The sequence below is a fragment of the Buceros rhinoceros genome, unplaced genomic scaffold (assembly GCF_000710305.1).
Source record: "Buceros rhinoceros silvestris isolate BGI_N320 unplaced genomic scaffold, ASM71030v1 scaffold32903, whole genome shotgun sequence".
In the NCBI taxonomy this organism is placed as follows: Eukaryota; Metazoa; Chordata; class Aves; order Bucerotiformes; family Bucerotidae; genus Buceros; species Buceros rhinoceros.
In genome coordinates, this window is record NW_010403645.1 from 186 (window position 1) to 19,807 (window position 19,622).

General features: G+C 39.8%; 1 protein-coding gene across 1 annotated transcript in view; it reads left to right on the forward strand.

Annotated features, from left to right (window-relative positions):
- Nucleotides 1-733: 733 nt before the first annotated feature.
- The window catches only part of LOC104490760 (dedicator of cytokinesis protein 2-like), a gene marked incomplete at its 5' end in the record, with an annotated part of 66,498 nt that continues 47,609 nt past the window's right edge, over nucleotides 734-19,622 (forward strand). The window contains 3 exons of the mRNA XM_010133092.1: nucleotides 734-832; nucleotides 2,519-2,613; nucleotides 18,384-18,462. Coding sequence (XP_010131394.1) covers nucleotides 734-832; nucleotides 2,519-2,613; nucleotides 18,384-18,462 — 273 coding nt within the window. The remainder of the gene's footprint in view (nucleotides 833-2,518; nucleotides 2,614-18,383; nucleotides 18,463-19,622) is intronic.

Consider the following 19,622-nt stretch of genomic DNA (forward strand, 5'->3'; position numbering starts at 1 on the left):
CAAATTAAAAGACCTCGATAAGGAGGATTCTTCACTCTTAAAGGAAAACTGCAAATCTTTAAGCTCATTTTCTTGCTCGAGAGATAATTATCTTTGCGGCTGTCGGTAAATTACAGTGAAAACCTAGGATTATAGATTATTTTATATTTTTCAGCACTTCTACTGTAGGAATTGAGAAAAATAAAATAATTTCCTTCTGAGGAAGTTCAAAAGAAGTTTTGAGAGATGAAAGTAATAGTGCTCTGTAGAAGTTTTATGGAGTTCTGCCGTAGCTGCTTAAACACCTGCAGAATGTAAAAACTTGCAGTATTTCATCCTGTGAATAGCCTCGGTTTCTAGAATGATTATTATAGAATGAAAATTATGATGCTAATATATTTTCTTTGTAGAAATTCCTAATGGAATAATCCTAGGCAACATCACATGCCTTTTAAGAGTCTTAAGGTAACATGGAGTTGTACTTTGTAATAAAGTTTTCTTGTCGCAATGTGTGTCCACATGGAGCTTCATAAATGATGCAGCTTTCTCACCAGAGCCTACCCCTTGCCCAGGCTGCATCTGAGTTATCCGTTTTGAGTTCTCGGTGTGTTTCTTTCATCTGGGCTCACCAAAGCTTGAGTATTGTTTTATTTTTACATACATGAAAGGATTTCTCAGGCATTTAGGAGTAGTTCAACTTCAGAAAGAATACAATAGCTTAAGTAATGTTGCTTTCTGTCTGGTTCTCTTTCAGAGTAAATTTGTGGCGTGCATGACAGCAATCTTAAACCAGATGAACAACCAGCATTATTCGGTTTACATTGAAACTTTTCAGACAAGTTCAGAACTGGTGGTGAGTACAAAATAGTCATGGAGGTGATAAATCTAAGTATTTGATTTCCTGTGTAAAATCAGTCGTATTGTTTTAGAGCATCTTGTCCGTTCTTCCTGGAATGACATCAGCTGCTGTATGTTTTCTGCCTCTATGTCATTGTGTTACCTCCGCTGTAATCACAGATTTGTAAAGACATGTCACTGTTGTGGCCCCTAGCACCAGGGTAGTAATATAATAATCAGCAGGAGGTTATGGGGTATATTGGACTGTTGTGAGGAAAAAACAAAACAAAACACCTACAAGAAAAACCCAACAAACCCAACCCTCAACTGCCTGAACCCCCTCCCTCCCCACTTTGCACATGGTGGTCCATTTCCACTTCTCATTTTCACTATTGAGTCTACTCTTGGTCCAAAGAATGTTCTATGCTAAATGCAGTAAATGCCTTATTCTTGCAACACTTCATTTTATGCCATTTGTTTCTGACATAATTTAACGATATCTGGGGGATATTCAAGTTTGTCCCAGTGGTCACTATGTTTTAGAAGGTTGCAGTAGTCCTCTGTCTGTCCTTTTATACTCCTGACATAACTCTGAAGTAAACCTGGAGATTGGCAAAGGTTTTGTTTACACTGTCTACAGTTTGTCCATGGAGGTAATATTTTCAGTTGGCAAGATTAGTCCGTTTTCCCTCCTTTCTCCAACACAGAGCGGTGCCAGAACTGGAATGCTAACAGATCAAGCCTGCATTGCGTCTGCAATTCTTCATGTGCTTTAATTTACTTGAAAATGTAACAGTATTTTAACATAAATTCAGCTTCCAAGCTGATTGTGTACTTGATTCCAGAAGTTTCATTCATCCTTGAACTACTTCAAGAGTTCTGTTGAGGGGAAAAAAAGACAACATCATAGATTCAGTGGGTTTTGCTGGTTTTAAAGGCATTGGTTTGTTGTCGTTGTTCTTTTTTTCTATACCATATGTCAGTGAAGATAAAGATTTGTTTTCAGATAAGGTTGTTGACAGCTGTTGTTCACTTGGTTCTCTGTAAGTAGTGTGACAAGGAAAAGTAAACCTTCGCAGAGAGCTGCTTCTGTGGTTTTGGTAGTAGATAGTCACAGCTTCCTGGTCTCGTAGACTTGTAGGTGACTGGCTCAGAAGTTCAAGGGTAAAACTGCACGTGTGTGTTATGCATGGTATAGACCTGACATGAGCATGTTCATTTTAGTCACATTCATTATGTGGGGATGTCTAAATATCTCTAGGAGTAGTGTTTGTTTTGTTTGGAAACTTCGTCAGTGCCTCCACCTTTTAATTTACAACACTAAATTTGGGCTAAATGGACTAAATAAAGTCCTCTATTTTTCAAATCTTAATTCTTTATACGTAGTGAGACTGTTTTGCTAATTAATAAAAAGATTAACAGCTTTACTCCAAAGCACTATAACTTTTTCCATTCGTTTATAGCTTGTCTTTTTTTTAAGAGCCTGCTGTAATGACATTTAGCTTTCATTTGGAATCTGAGACTGCTGTTTTATAGGACTTGAGTTCCAGTCTTGGATGCCTGATACTGCTAGCACCAGGAATTTTTCCACGGATTTCACTGGGAGCAAAGTGGATCCCTCAATCTTATCTGTTTAATCACAGCAGGACCACTTAAACTTCACGTTACACAGTTACAGACTTACTGTGTTTTGTTGTTCTAGGACTTCTTGATGGAAACGTTCATAACGTTCAAAGATCTCATTGGAAGCAATGTTTACCCTTCAGACTGGATGGCAATGAGCATGGTGCAGAACAGGTAAGACGGGGCACGGGGATCATGGCTCATGTTCCAAGTGCTTCTGAAAAGTGAACTCATTTCTTATCGCCATGCAGTCTGAGGTGATTGTATCCCTGCAGTTCGGTGAAGGCCGAGAAGGTCATAATATGGAGTAATTTACTGACGATGCATGTGATGGCTACCTGCCTGTGCTTTAAGTCCACTTACAATGGACAGAACAAAAAGTGTATTTAGCAGTAAAGTGAAGGTACATAGTTGGTCTCCATGTTAACAGTCAACAGAAGCCAAACTATGAAAGGCTTGTTGAATCTCAAACGTGGGATTTCTGCACAGGGTTAGCATGTCGTCACTAATAAGTCAACTTCAGCGTGATGCAAGAGTTGTCAAACACAATTTTCTTTCTGAACTAATATGATTGCTTGGATTGCTAAAGGGTCTGACAATAAAGATCAATGCATTATTTGTAGGAGGGGTTTGATCCACGGTGCTTACTATAGTTCATCACGAGAGATTACTTCCCACTTGGGTATATTGCCTCTGTAGATCAAGATGGCCTCTAAGCAAAAGTTAGTATAATCAAATTTATCACGATCCCTATATTTCACTTTGCGATGGTTTGCTGTTAGTAAGAAATCTTTTAGTACTCCTATATTATAAAATCAGCTGAAGGAAATACCTTGTGGACATGAACTGTGCAGATTATACATCTTTACCCACATCTGTAGTCTGGTTTGGTGTCACCATTAATGATGGTGGGGTGAACAAAGTATTGCTTGCTCTCTGTAACAGCATAGGATCACCATTGTCCTGGTGTTAGCTTCGCAAGTAGCGTAAGTGTGATGTAAATTTTTGTGCTCATTGCCATTTGTCGTTTCCATATCATGTGATATGGCATTGGAAAGACAAGAGGAGTGATCTTTGTGCACCTCCAGCACTGGTAATGGTTTCAGACAGCTAGCTTGTGCCAGCATAGCACAGATGGATTCCTTCAGAGTGTCTTTGAAATATTGCTGGTTTCAGGAGGAAGGAAAAGTTCTTCCCTTGAGGCGGGAGTTTTGTGGCTTGTTGTGGGCAGAAATTAATGTTTCTGACAGCAAGGAAGGCTAATACATAGGACACAGGATGGACTCTGTGAGGACTTATTTCCTACTAATTGTTCCTGGCCATTCTGAGGTACGGGCTTTCTTCTTTTGGTGTTCCTCGTTGATAACAGCAGAAAGCAAGGGAGAGCTGGACTGAGAATGCCAAGTAAAACATGTGGCTGCTCTAAACAAACTTAGCTGGTTCAGTTTGGGTTTTTTGTGGAACTTGTAGGTGAGGAAGTTCGCTCAATATCTGAACTCTTAGAGGTTTTACAAGCATCTAGATACGTAGAAGAAATTCATTAAAAACGTAGCCGTGAGCATGTGACCACTCTACCTTGTGGATTGTTTTATTATTTGCTGGATTTCCTCCTCTTCATACTTAGTGGAAGTTGTGGCTAAATGATTAGTCACAGAAAGGGGAGGAATTTGGAAAGCATGGAATTTGGGGTGGGGGTGGGGGGAAATTACCTTTATTGATTTGGATGCTATTTTCAGGGCTGAACTTGTTTTTTATTCTCACTTTGAGTTTATATGCTGGACTGGTTTATGAAGCTAACAGTGAATGTGCTGAATTTTTTTCTGTTGGTGATGTGCGTTTTGATCCCCTGTACTAGCATTATTTTAGTGTTGTAGAAATGGCAGTGACATTGAGTTTTCTAGAAGCCACGGAGAGACTAGTCTAAGAATTAAGTCTCAGAGATGCGTAGGTTCCAATTAACTTAGCAGCCCACAGGTGCTGTTTATTTCAAGTGTTACAGTTGTGTAATTTTACTCTTTCAGTTTTATAACATTGAAGTGGAGAGAACACAGGATATTTAATAAAGCTGATAATCTCCTGGGACTGTGTGGTCTTGAGGACAAATTTTGCTAAGAAAATGTACAGCACTATGATACCAAATTTTTATATTGAATACCTTTTCATCTAGGATTTGAATGGAATGATGTTAAATCATTGGGGTTTTTTGTGTCCCACAGTTCAAAGCTGGGATTATGGTTCCAGTGGGTAGTGATGATGGCAGAAAGGCCCCAGGTGTAAAACTGTTTCTCTTATCTGAAGATGCTGTTAACATCAGCATTATTCACAAGGAGAGGATTTTTAATCCTACTGGTGCGTGGGAGGCTCAGTCCTTGTTCAAAGAACATGCCTTTGGGCCTTGGAGGTTCACCTGGTGTCATCTCTGTTGCCTCAGTGACAACAGAAATTCATTTGTCAATAATGCCCGCTAATGGCTCTGAACTTTGTGGGACCATTTGGTCCAAGCAAGCTTTGTTGCTTCTCCTGCACTGGAGAAGTAAGGAGAAATTATTTAAAGAAAAAAGTCAGCATAAAAAAAAAGTTCAGCAGCTATTTAACAGTGCTTCTGTAACCACATTGCTTACCTAAATTGATTTGGCACCATTTATACTCTTTGATTATGTTGCTGTTCTCAAGATTACATAAGGAAATGAGTTATTGATCCTACTTTCATGTCTTAATTTTATGTTGTATCAACAACTGGGAGGGGGGATTTTTATTCTCAGTCTTTATAGAAATTTGGATTTGGCTTGCTTGTTTGTTTGGGGTTTTTTGAGGGGGCAGATGTTCTGTGAAATAACCTGAAGACTAATTTAGATTTCTAGGTTTGTCTTATTAACATTCTTGACTCCAAACCAGAGAAGTAGCAGATAAAAAGTCACAAGGGATCAGGCTGGGTTCTCTTATAATGAGAGAATAAATTATAATTTAAAAAAATGAACAGAAGTGTTAGCACAGTGAAGGGTTTGCATTCGTAATTCACCCGTTCTGAGCAGGAGGCTCCATGCTGGAGGTATTTTGCTGTAAGAGTTTCCCCTTTCTGAATTTGCAAAAATCTTGTTCCAGGCAGTGAGGCAGGTCTGTTGTGTAACCCAGCCAGTGGCAGAATGTTGTTGGCACTTCTTCCCTATGGGCATTCAGCACAGCCTGACAGTCTCCCCGGGTGATCTGTGTATTTTGTACCTAGCAGGGGAAGCGGGCACCAGAGGAACTGTGCTGTAGGATGTGCTGCAGTACAGGAACAGAAAGTCAGAGTGCGTTTGCTTGGAGGCAGAGGAGAGGGAAGAATGTAACTAGTGCTGCATGTTTGGTCCTGTTCAGGGGTAAAAGATGTTCCTAGTGAGTGGGGCACACTAATTACTGTTCCACATCAATACAGACAGACAGTGCACGTGTGACAGCGGGGATATTTCTACTACATGTTCTATGTTCTATGAGGGGAAAAGAATGAAAGAATCACTTTCTAAAGGTGCAAAGGAAGGGAGAATGGACATATTCATGTCCATTCTCACAGGAGAAACTGTGGAAGATGAGTTGAAAAAGTGGGAGTAGAAGCTTAGTGGAGTAGACCGGCTTAGTCTACTCTGCCTGTATCAGGATGGAATGATTTAATTCAAATGACTTTAAATCACTATCATAACAAACGTGCTGTTTGCTCTCGAAGCATGTTCTGATTCCCAAAGCCTGTTCAAAGGAGGCAGAGGCAGTTTGTACTAGTCCCGCTGGACTGGGGAATGAACTGGTTTTTTTTTTTTTTTCCCTCCATTAAGAGCAGGATGGGAAGATGATGTTTTTATGGGGTGCTAGGTGGGGCAGAACACATTGGGATATAATAAAATCCTTGTTGAGGTCATGAGGATATAATATCTGAGTTATTTTTGTGATCCTTGATGGTAGATTTAATTAACTTGTTCTAATGAAGGTTGCTTACTGCTCACTTCTTACCACTTGCTGCTGCTTGCACGAGCGCTTTATTCCACTTGTGGTCCTTAGACTATTGGCTATTAGCTTATTAAAAACAGTAACTCACTACGTGGCATTTGTGGGGAAATGTTTTGCTAGTTTAGGTAATGCCATATAGTCTGCTCTGCTCTCTCTCGGCTGATCATAATTTTAACCTAGAGGCACAGAATTCCTCCTGGAAGATTCCTGTACCTCCTTGTTGACATGAAGTGCACAGGGAGTCAGACTCACTGAATGAAAGAAATGGTTAGGGGGGTTAGTGACTAAAGGGAAGGTGTTCACATCCCGTTCTGCTGTTCCTCTGGGCTTTGAGATGGTGATTGCTTCAGTAGAGTCTGAAAGTACTTGATCTTATAATTAGTAACTGGCATCAGTTTTGTTTGGTGTCCAGCCTAAAGTGGCTCAGTAAGCACTTTCATTGTCTGTCCATTTGAGGTTTTTTGACCCCTTTTGACATTATATGTAAGTATTCAAAAACAAAACAGTTTTTCACCATTACATTCCAAGGTCAGATCCTACTTGCTGAACCACTCATGTGAGATAACACTGTAGGGTATTTTCTAACACCAGCAGTTAGGCTTTTTCTAAAATATATTTTCATTACTTGTGTATCTGAGTGTTTCCAGATATCTGTCAGAGTCAAGTGTTCCCCAGCCCTTTTTCAGTCTAACTTGGAAGGTTTAGCGCTGCAGGTATTTGGCAAAAGAGCTGCGAATGTTGCCAATTTTCTTTCATTATACATACTAAAAATAGTGCCTCATTTGCTGATGAACTGCTTGGTAACACCCTCAAGAGCTGGTTCTCGTGTAGCTCACATGTTGGAGCAGCATTATCAATTCAGGAAAATCTCATTATGGCTTCATATCAGTGCCCTTGCATCCCCAAGGACCTCACCATTTCCCAGGCTGCCAGGAACTGTAGTTTCTGCTGGTATCATTCACTCCTGGCCAACCAGCAAAACTCGTCACCTAGCAAGGGCCCAGAGGGATTTCTCCTTAAGAAAAGGACAGCAGGGATTCCAGGCCTGAGGTTTTTCATAACCAGTATGCCACTGTTTCTGAAAAGCATGTCTTCCATGCTATACAGATGCATGTTTTCATACAACTCTACGTTGAGTAGAAAAGGTCTTCTCAGAAGTAGGAACTGCTTATAATATTGTCCTGTGAAACTCAACAAAACGTTGCATTGTGCATTATGAAGAGATGACATTTTCCAAGTTCTAGTCTCAATCTCTAACCAGTGAGCACGCACAACAAATGCAGTGGCTCCTGGATTGCTTTTTCTTTCACGTTTTCTGAAGAGAAATCCTGGACAGCTGGTAGACACAATTCAAGTGTATTATTCAAGAGTGGTGTTGATAATAGTCTTTGGGTGAGAAGGGCAGCTGAAGGCAGATGGCAGAAAGTAGGGAAACATGCCTTTTTCAACAAGGAGCTGAGGCCTTTATGGGAGAGATGTACAAACTGTATTGCTACTACCAACTCCCTAGATTTCAAAGAATCACAGAATGTCTCAAGCTGGAAGGGAGAACCCCCCCAAATATAATGAAAATGTTAGAAATGCTTCTCAGTCTTCCAACTATCTGTGGGTGGACGTGAAAGCTTGCCATATTTTCGTGTTTTAGAGATGTTTGATATTGTGATACATGTACTGATGTCAGTGGCTATTGTGACTATTAAGTCACTGATGGATCTGACTATACACAAGGAACACAAATGGAGGTGATAAGAGTATGCGTGACCTTTTATTCCAGCTCGTGCTGTAATAGAGTGCTCAATTTGTAACAAGTGTGATGAGATTTTGAAATATAGAGAATACCATTTTAATTCCAAAAACAGGGGAAAAAATCCTCCTTAACTTTAATTTTTTAGAATATTAATGTGAAGTAGTTCTTCTCTCATAAGAAATCTAGAAGGCGGCTCAGATTTATTCTGTCCAGCTATGCCTTAACAGTTTGTTTAAAACATTGCCTGGCTCATTATTTGTCTTGCAGAGAATAAAAAGGGTCATTTATTTACCTATTCCTAAGAGAAAAAATTACAAGTAGTTTAGGTTAGTTTTACTCTTGTTTTTCAAAGATGTGTTGGGAGTTTGGATTCATTTATGTAACTAAGGTTGGATGATGGTGTTGCAGTTTATTTTGTGCAAATAAGGCAGAATTTAGAAGGCTGATCTGTTGTATACAAGTAACTAATTTCTTTGATCTAATTTTCCTCTGGCAGCTTTTGACTGGCCTAAGGATACTTGTCAGAAATGCAGTTGTTTTTCTTAAGGGCTTTAATTTTCATGAGGTCCGAATGCATTTGCACACAGGCTTATGGGGTACTGCAGGACTTGGTATTTTAATATATGAAAAAATATTTTAAGCAATATGTGTAAATGTCTAATGAAGTTATCCCTGTATGCACAAACGCTCAGAAGGGAAAATGAAGTATTATAACAAGTTCAAACAGTTTGTACTGTTTAGTTGTTGCTTTAATAATTTAGAGTAATAATATGTGTCCTTGGACAGTTTGTTTTTGCTGTGAGACTATAGCTGTCCTTGCTGAAATGCAGTTTCCATGTTTATATCAAGTCCCTTACAGAGGCAAAGGACGTTTCTTTTATTTAGCGGTTTTTGAGCTGGGGTATTCAGTGTACAGAGTCTCCCCGTTCTCAGATTTGCATTTCCACTAAATCTAGGTAACAGTTTCTGCCCTTCCCAGTCCCTGCAGAAGTGAGAACTTGTAGTAGGGCAAATGGCATAAGGTTAGTCCTGGGAAAATGGAATGAGCCCATAGAGAGAAGAGGCAGTTCTTTCACTGTGGGTTGTAAATTTATTTCCATGGAGAGTTACGCTTCCAGCTGGGGCTTATGCATCTGACTGAGACATTTAATGCTTTGCTGCCAGTTGTGAGCCCAGCAGAGAGCATCTCTTCCTTCTGTAGGGCTTTGGCTCTGGTTGTGCCTCATGCCACCCTGCTTTCCCATCACCTGCATCTTTTTAGCACAAATACTATGAGATGCTTATTCTGCACTAGCTCTGCATGTTGCTTGTTGTTACCCATGCTGTGGAATTATCTGCTTACCAGGAACCAGAACACTTCATTAGGTGGTGCCTGCAGCAGATGACCTGCTCAGCAAGCCAGGCTGTTGCAATTCCTTGTGGCGGGACACGATGGGGGGCTGTTTACACTACCGCCAGCAACTACTATGAGATGCTTATTCTGCACTAGCTCTGCATGTTGCTTGTTGTTACCCATGCTGTGGAATTATCTGCTTACCAGGAACCAGAACACTTCATTAGGTGGTGCCTGCAGCAGATGTCCGTCTCAGCAAGCCGGGCTGTTGCAATTCCTTGTGGCGGTACACGATGGGTGCCTGTTACACTGACTGCAGTCATTGCGTCTCTTATCGAAAATGCTGTGAGATAGCCCTGGCCCGTTCCCATGGCACAGGAGCTCTTTCTTGGTGGTGACTGCTAGGACGCTCCTGCTTCTAGAGTATGAGGTCTCCTGAACTAACAGCAAAGTTTTCAGTGGAGAGAACAACTCTACATGGAAAAACTACTTGTCTGATGTATTCAGAAAGTCAGTAACATAAACTGTTGTTTCTCCAGATACTACTTGAACTTGCATATAGAAATCTCTGAGGTTCTTTGATATGTGCTGTGTTATATTGTTTTGTATGTTTTCAGGTATTTTAATTTTAGCAAAACATTTGGGGATTAAGACAATGAGTAGTGTTTTCCACTTGGTAGAACATACATGCAAATGAGTAACAAAATAAGAGATTACCCACATAAACCATTCTAAATATGTCACGACAGAAAAGACTGAAAATATTCAGTATTCAAAGTTTTTATCAGGTGTTGTAAATGCTATTGAGCAATCTTTCTGTGTTCCCCTTACTGACAAGTGACTTTGGCCAGCACCTCATATCTTTAGAGATTTTCAGGAGTTGAATATATACAGTTCTCCATATTTAACATTATTTTGAAAATTTATTTTCATACTTTTAAACAACATCACCACAAACAACCCGGCTGGTGTACTATGCATTTGCTGCATAATGATCTTTTTAAAAAGTCATTATCAGCTGATTCAGTGAGACTTCTTCTGTAGTGATACAGTTGTGGCTGTGGGGTGGTAAACTCGAGTGAGCAGCAGTTAGACAAGAGGCAGAATCATGGTGGTCTGTACCTGTAAGTACAGACTGGATTCTTAGCAGCAGAAAAAGCTGGGCTTCCTTAAAAGTAAAGAAATTATGTATTCTAGACAAAACGTGTTCATTTGCTAAATATTTTCAACAAGGATATCTGAAAAATCAAAAGTGCACGTACTGTGTTAAAATATAATGCAGTGTAGAGAAGGGGCTTCAAAACCTGGAAGCTCATATAATGGGGGGAAAGAAAAAGCAAAGCCCAGATAATACCTTTCACCTTTCAAGTTTCGCGATGAGCTACTTAAAAAAAGACCCCAAGCAAACAAAAGCCAAACCCCAAACCGATATAGGGTTATGCCCAGTGTTATTCTTTAGTTTAACCTAATTCTCCAATTTTAATCCTTTGTGTGAAATAACAAAAGTAGTTCTAGAAAAAGGCCTTGGAATCATCCATGAAAATGTTTACTGAAGTATCACCCATTCGTCGTTCTTAGATGTGTAGAAATAAAGACTAAAACGTTTCTTAAAGCACATCACATTTGCAAAAGAGTTTGGCGTAAATCTGTCCTTAATATGCAGTTTTGAAAACATATTTTAACTCCTAAACAGGAGATGAGCAATCTTTAGAACACGCTTTAGGTAATGCTGGAGGAAAAGCTACACACACGTGTAAAGTCATGAGATCTTGAGTGGGAACGTGGCTTGTGCAGCATCAGAGCAATTGCTCATTCTTCTCTTTCTCTAGGTTTTGCTTTTGTGCTGCTGTCAGGTTAACTCTGATACGTGACAGGCTGTTTGATTTTTGTATGCTTGGCATAGCTAGTCAAGGTAAATTTTCAAATAATACTAATGAACATAATGAACCATACGTAACAATAATTGAGACAAGAGAAGCTGGATAGCGGTTATTTTTCAGCAGTCCTTTTCTGACCATGCTGTTTGGACAGACTCTCTGGCCATACGTTCAAAGAGAATTTAGCAAAGTGACAATTATTTGATCATTAGAACTCAGTATGAATGGTACAAAAAATTATTCTTTGCTCTATAGTGATGCTGAATTAACACAAGGGAGAAATATGATTAAATTATGCCACTTGCTTTGCACCACTGGCCGTATTTTTTCGGTTACCATGAAAAGCTATTGCCTCCTAAACTTTGCTGTTAATGTGCTCTTAATAACTAGGTTTCACATAGCTACAAAGTTTTTTAAGTAGTGTTTCCATCTTGCATCACCCTTCATTTCTAAATCCATGGTAGCTTGCCATGCTGTTAGGAAGTAACTTACCATTGCTTTGTAAATACTGTCGTTAACTTTTCACCTATTTTCTCAGGCTTTCTCCTGCTGCTCTGTTGTGGCCACTGAAATAGTAAATGTGGGGGTTTAATCTCTCCTGTCACACTGATGGCTTGTCTGCTCCCTCTTCTGTGTATTTCATATTTTCCAGGCTTAGTTTATAATTACTGATCGCTGTTTCAGTCGCTGACAGTAATCAGCATTTGGGATTGGGTCTGACCTGCTTTGTTAGTCTCCTCTTTAACATGCAGCCTTCTAGCTTTGCACACTAGAAGGAAGAGGAAGGATGACAGACAGCCTAAAGAGAACCAGCTGACTTCAGGTGCTTCTCCTTTGTGCTTGCTTCTTGCTGAAGTACCTATGATGTGTCTTCTGCAAAGTGTTTTGTGAAGGTGCTACTACAAACTCAACATAAACTATTTGGGAGTATTATTTCAGCTCTACTATTCCCTACTCCAGGTTTCGCATAACACATATTGGCATGACCGTGTCAGAAAAGGTCTTTGAGGTAATAGTCAATGCATCTCCTGGGCCTGGCAAGAACACCTCTCCTATTCCTCATCTGCTCAAGCAGAGGATTCACTGATGAGTGTGCTGATGATCGGCCTTGGGGATTACAAAAATACACCTGCCAGAGTGAAGTTAGGGTAACTCCTTCTGACTAACTTGTGGACCAGGTCCTCTGAAGCACCTAGGGTTTATGGGAAGCACTTTTGAGTTTTAAAACCTGTCCATGTCTTCACTGGTTTTCAGATGTAATTTTAAAAAAACGTGTGTTGCAGCATTTTAATGATTTCCTTCAGTAAGAATGTTCACAACAACAGAGGAAAAAAGGCTCTTTTAAAGCTTATCTTTATCTTTCTGTGTCTGATTATCCAGTAGAAATTTGTACTTGATTTTCCACCTGCCATTACATCAGTTTAATCACAGCTTTGGCAGACATAGCAAACATGAGTTTGAATTGATGCTTGTAAGCTCCTAAGTGAATAAATTCAGCTTTCACCTCAGTACCTGGATTACTCATCTCCAAATGTTAGTCCTGTGAACGTGAAAAGACTCCACAGAGCATCTCCCTACTGTTGTCCCACTGCTTTGAAAGAATTAATGAGTAAGAGTCTGGGGAAAGGCCAATGCATGATTTTGGGAAGGGTTATCATTCTGCATCTGATTCAGGCACTTTTCCCAAAAGACTTTTGTGGACCCAAAGTGTTTGATGTCTGAAACCAGGTGTAGAAAAAGGCAGCCTTTTGCAAAGCCAACTGAGAACAGACAATGTCAATTTAAGGGGTTTGGGTTTTTGTGGTGGTTTTGTTTTGGTTTTGTTTTCTCTGTAATCATCTCTTTGGTTTATGCTGCAAGGAGCTGATGCACTAATTCTAACTCGTTTGCTAAAAATAACTTGGAGTTCCACATCTATAGTTCGGGTTCACCACCCATTTGCACTTCAAAAGCAAGGACAATGTGCAGACCTGATTTACTGTTAAACAGTCATCATCTTCTGAGGAATAGCCTAGAAATCCTACCTTGATTAACAAGTTGTTTATGAAAACAAGACTGTTTCCTTGTTCTTTGTTAACCCCTCTGCTTTGTTTTGTTTGAGGGAGAATCAGTTTGAAATCGAATTTTTATCTTAGGATGACTTAAAAATTTTCAGTGTTGTCTGTGTTAAATCGTTTATATATGTTGCTGACAGTACTGTTCTAATCCACACATCTAAGTATTTGAAACAAAGTACAGCTTCTCAGGATTCTATTCACTGGGCTTTCTTGCAAGCCAAAATTTGAAACAGATTTCTCTGACTATACAGTAAAGCAAAGCAGAAGCAGCAGGAAATTTAGAAAGGTAAAGGAGACAGCAGCAGTCGAACCACAGTGTATCTGCTGCTATCCTAAACCAAAACTTTGCCATTTTATAGCCAGGTTAAGACCAGAGACTTTGACCTTTGAAGATCATCCATAAATCTTCAGGTCCAGGAGACTGGTGTGAACTGTAAATTGGGAACATCAGTCCCTGTAAACTCAGGAAATATTATAGTGTGGGTAAAGGAATTTGAACAGTTTTGGATCACAATTCTTTAAACTGATGAGGAATTAATTCCATATTAAGTAACTCTAGAAAAGTTGTAATTAAACACCTGAAAGAACATACTTGTAGCCCTGTGTGATGATTAAAATTAAGGGGAAATGTGTCAAGAGGAGAACATTAAACAGAAAATGACGTTATCTGTATGAGCAATCAGGATCCTGTCCTCTGCTCAGTCTAGATCAGTCTAAACTTGCAAAGCCAAGCTGAGCAGCGACCGCCAGTTCGGAGAAAAGGAAAGCGCCAATGACCGGTAAGAGAAGTGAGGGAAGTTCAGTTATATTACACTGTGACTAGATGATCCTTTTCATTAATCATTCTCAATATCTTCTGCTGAAGTCAGACAGTACATACTGTGTTTTTCTGAGCTGTTTTGGGGCACGCTTTGTTTACCATCTCTTTTCTAGCTGTATCTTCTCCATTAGGCCAGTTATATTTGATAACTGACGTTTTGAATGATCATTTAAAGAACGATCACTTCTTCAGTCAAATTACTTTAACTCTCTCCTATTGGATCAATGTTTAGTTGTTTAAATAGGAATATGCTGTCAGTAGTAACTAAAATCATATTTTCTCTTGTTTTCATCAATATTTCAAAGTGTTTTATAAGTATTTGTTAGGCTTCATACTTGGTGTCTGGTTAATTAATACCCCTTTTTGGTGGTGGGGAGACTGAGGCGTATGGAAATGAAATCACTGAGGTTGGACAGCACGCCATTGGCAGGAGCCAGGAATAGAATTCAAACCTACTGTCTAAGTGACTTCCAGTGACAGAAATAGACACACCCGTTAGGCAAAATACAAATGCATGAAAATATTTGGAACTTGACAGGCAGGAAGCCTTGCATTCTTCCTGCAAATGTGTCATTCCAGCATGTCAGATAAAAATATCTGCGAGAATGAAAGGGAGCTTCACAGGAGATGGTGTACATAGGGTTATTTTGTATAGAGTCCTGTAAATAGTTTTAATATTGTCTCTCATTTTTACTGGGCATTAGGTATCTCACTATTCCTTAAGTGTCCTTGAGGCTTTTAATGTATGGCTAACATTAAAGCATAAGCTTTCTCCATGTATTTTAAAATACTTGGAAATCCACCCATGTTATGAAATAGATTTGCACTAGCACATTTCATGGGTGTTTAAGTTACGATGATTTCTACTGTGTATTGTGTGATATTTCTGTGCTAAAAGACGAAGTACCCGAAGTTTGGGGTTTTTGAATGTAAGACAAATTATCAGCCCCGTAGTAGATTCTGCCCAATCAGGATATTTAGGTGACGTGTTTACTGCAGGTGCTGGAGTAGTATGTAAATACACACGAACTGGGAAATAAAAAAAGTCTCAAAAGTGGAGGACACCTCTTCCTATGCCAAGAAAAGGCTTTCTGAGGGAAGGGAGATGCTACACACTGAGAGCTGGAGCTGATTATGTGAGTTGTAAGAAATACACTTGTAAATGAAAGGAGAGCATAAAGCAATATAGTTCCATGGAAAAAATGTGATGCTGAAAAGGCCTTGACCCAAAACTCCTGCTCGAAGAGTAATGGGGACACTGACAGACAGAATAATGTGGGTGTCTGTGATTCTGCCTAGCTGGATATTTTCTGTGTGCTGTCTCAAGTAGAGCATTCTTTTCAGAATCCCCTGGTTTTGCAACATCTTAAACTGTTTGTATCAAGCATCAGGCAGTTTTGTAGAGATAAATGGACCCGTACAATGAAGTGTTAGGGAAGAACGTGTTTATTTTCCTGTGGGTAGTGTGGGGCAGCTTGCAGAGGAAATCCCATTGTCCAGAATAAGAGCTGATCACCTAAAAGGCTGAAAAGAAAGTACAATGGTTTGTTCAGACCAGCACAGGCTAAAATCGCTGTGGATACACAGGGCAATTCTGTGATTGTACAGCGGTTGTTTAGTGTGGCAACTTGTTGTGATATTTGGCACCCGACCTCTACCGTCGAGGTCCATTTATACACTTTCTCTAGTATAGAGGATGCAAAATGGCACTTTATTACGTAATGAACAGGGTTATATAATCTCCCAAGAAGCCTCGCCCATCGTGGGTGGTTACTGCATTCCTGTAACGTAAGCACGTAATCTTCCGACCGCCCACACTGCCACCCAGTGTTCTGCAACAGTTTAGGAGAGTGGTGATAGCCTGCAAGAACAGTGTGGAGCAAAACCAGTTTCTTGAACTGAAGGTAACTTGATGACACTCAGGGCTTCATACACCAGAGCCTTAATTCAACTGGCAAGATTAGCTGACCGAGGGTTAGAAGATTAGGTCAGGCTATGCACTAGAGCAGTGGAAAGAAGCTCATCCGAATGTGTGGGATGATGCAGTAGAGCAACACAACACCCTAAGAAGTCCATCACCTTCCAGTGCCACAGTTACTGTACCAGGTAAAACTGTAGTTTCCTCCTGATCACATTAAAGAAACAAGGACTTGGAGAGATGTAGCACCATGTATAAATGACTTTATTTGACATCAGCATTGCAGGAGAATGTTACACGGATGGAAAGGAAATGTTCTTCTTGTCTTCTTGTCTTCTTGTTTTTGTGAAGAATCTTTTCCTCCTGGAAAACCACAGTCCTAACAAAGGATTCCAGTCTAGCCAGTCAGGTCATTGCCCTAATGAAGCAGGGCACTTCTCTGGGCTATTGCGTAGTGGTCAAACAACATTCCTTGTCACAAGCCTGCCAAAAGCTGGACTTTTGCTTTACCACCCTCATTAAGAAACTGAATTGAACACTTGCGAGTTTTTTTTTCTTTGACGATGAGACTAAAATTCATTGCATGGGCTGTTCTCTTTGTGGTAGCAGCTCGTAAATGACTGCAGAGAGAACAGTCTAACAACAGAGCAGGGAAGAAGTGACGCTGCTCGTTGCGTTCTCCCAGCCTCCAGTGCCCAGTGGCGTTTGCTTGTCCTCCCTTCAGCTTTGTCTTTGATGTATCTGATCACTTGTAACCAGTGTAAAAATCAGGCATTCACAGCATCCTGTAGAAATGAGTTGCATAGCTGCTGCTGTAAAAACTCTTTTTGCTTATTTTGAATGCGCATCCTGATTTTGTTCAGTGCTCTCCAACGCTTGTATGAGAAACAGTGAACTTGAGTCTCTCATCTCCATAGTGCTTTCGATTTTATAGATTCTACCTTGGCCACGTGGTGTCCTGTGACTAGAAACCAGGTCTCAGGCACAATCCATTAAATGTGTTTGATCAGGTTTTTTGTTGCTTTTATTTGTTTGTTTTCTTTCCTTTTGTTTTTTCTTTTTTGCATTTGTTCATCTTCTTGAGAGGTGGGAGACCAGATCACCACACAGAATCCAACCCGAGGATACAACATTCCTGTGACAGGAACCTGTGGATATCCTGTGGTCTCCTTTGCTAATAGTTCTAATTAGTGAATTATTGCTTTTTCTGATGCCACCAAACACTAAGATGGCGGAGGGTTTGTGGACCTGTCTGTCGTCACTATGAGAGCTCTTTCCTGACAGGTTATCACTAGGTGACACGCAGCCATTGTCTCTGAACAGTCAGGGATGGTTCTCCCTTGTGTTCACCTTGTTCAGTTGCAGTATGTTGCCCCCATGCTGTTTGTTGTAGAAATATTTCAACTTCAGTGGATCACTGGTTCTCAAAATTGTAAACTGAATGAAACTGAATTATTTAAATAAACTTTTAAAATGTTTAGAGATACAATTGATTTTTGTTTTGCGAATGCACTGTGCTGGAAAGTTAGACAAAGATATTAGCTTTACAAACCTTAGTCCTGCTGTGTTAGTAATGAGCATAAATAGGAGCTGCTTGTCAAGCGAGGGGGATGATGTTCACACTCTTCCTCTTAGCAGAAATAACCGTCTATAAACTCAGCTTTGAATGTGGTTTTTATAATCAGCCTGAGGAGGAAGGTGGGCAGAGGTGTCATCCTCCCCTCACCCGCCATGAGAAAACCGAAAAGCTGCTCTTAATGTCTTTTAATTGGGAAAATGGAGTGGTAGCTCCTAACTAATAATGTCAGTACAGGAGCTCTTTCAGCTGTCAAACCCAGGAGGAGGAGGAACTAACCCTGTTGTAAATGATTTGGTTTTGTCACAGAGGAGGTAAAATTGTGTTTGAAATAATTGGTCTCTGTTTTCCCATGAATGTGACATGGTGTGCAGCAGAGGAAAAAAAATTACGTGGTCTGAATTTTTCAGTGGAGATCAAGAAACTTTTTGACAATTGTGTCTTTAATTTTTTTCATGTATAATGGGTAATAACACACCATTGCACAGAATGTTGTCTGCTGTCTTCATGGATGTGTGAGTGTGGCTGCTTCAGCAACACGTTCAGCGTTTAGGTGTGTTTACATCACCACCGTGCGCGGTTGGAACAGGTTCCCAGAGATCGCATTCATTTATCTGTATCATTGCCTTTCTTTTTAGGGTGTTCTTGAGAGCCATCAACAAATTTGCAGAGACAATGAACCAAAAATTTCTGGAGAACATGAATTTTGAAGTGCAAGTAAGTATTCAGGCTTTTTAGGCAAGTCGAGGGAGCGTGTGCAGGTGGGATCATCCTGGTTCTGGTACTTTATATCAGTATCAAAGGGACTGTTGGTGTGAGCGTGGCAGGGTTAGGCCATCTCCAATATGACATGAAAATTGTACTTTGATTATTTATAAAACAGTCAAACAGTATTTTGTGCGGTGATTCTCCCAGACTCGGCAAGCAGAACACTCATCATTTTTCTTAGCCAGCCAAGTGCATTCAGAAAGGCGATCTTCGATGGAAAGCACGTAGTGTTTATGCCCCTCCTGCGTATGTAGGGCAGAAAGAGCTTAACTGTGTTTGATTCCTGCAGTATCTAGCACTTAGAATTTATTTTTATTTTTAACTTGTAGTCTTCCCTGGTAAGTCTATATTTATTTATTTATTTTCCCTTTTTTTAGTAGTTCTTTCCGAAATAATTTTAAATTAGTGTTTTTTTTAGTTTGATCAGTATCATTCTTCATAACTATTTGATCATGCATTTTACCATGTGTTTGACTGACTTCAGAAAAAGTGAAAATGTCTGTAGTTTTCACTTTCATTAAATTGTTATTAAATGTAAAGACACTTTTAGAATCAGGACTTGTCCCTAAATGCAGCCTTATTGCAGTGTGTGGTGTGGAAACACCCACAACGTACAGAATGAACTATTAACTCTGTTTCACCCATTACATTAACTGTGGTTAAGAGTAAATATTTTAAGTTAAAAATGCTAATCCATTCATCAGCTAATAACTTACTGACCCTAACCATAATGTTCAGAGAAAGTTCAGGGCCTTCTTGGTTTCTTGTATTTTATGCTTAATCCTGCTCCTCGCTATCTGGTTTAAGTGATCCTCCTCTAGTGCCTGTGGATGTTTAGGCTTTCTATGCCAAAACTGTTTGGTCTCTTGGTATTTGACATGAAATACCTTGGTCACAAATAGCTGCAGTCATGTGAGTGGTTACACAGGAGTTTAAAACAGTAAAAAGAAAGGTACAACCTACAGTTCGTGTTCAGTTACAGAGGCCTCCGAGTATGACATGTAGTGCTGCTTCCTCGTTTATTGAAAATTTTGTACCTTCAAAAGGTGTGACTTCACGATGGGTGTGTATGTATAATGTTAATTAAGTTTTTTGAATCATAGGGAAAG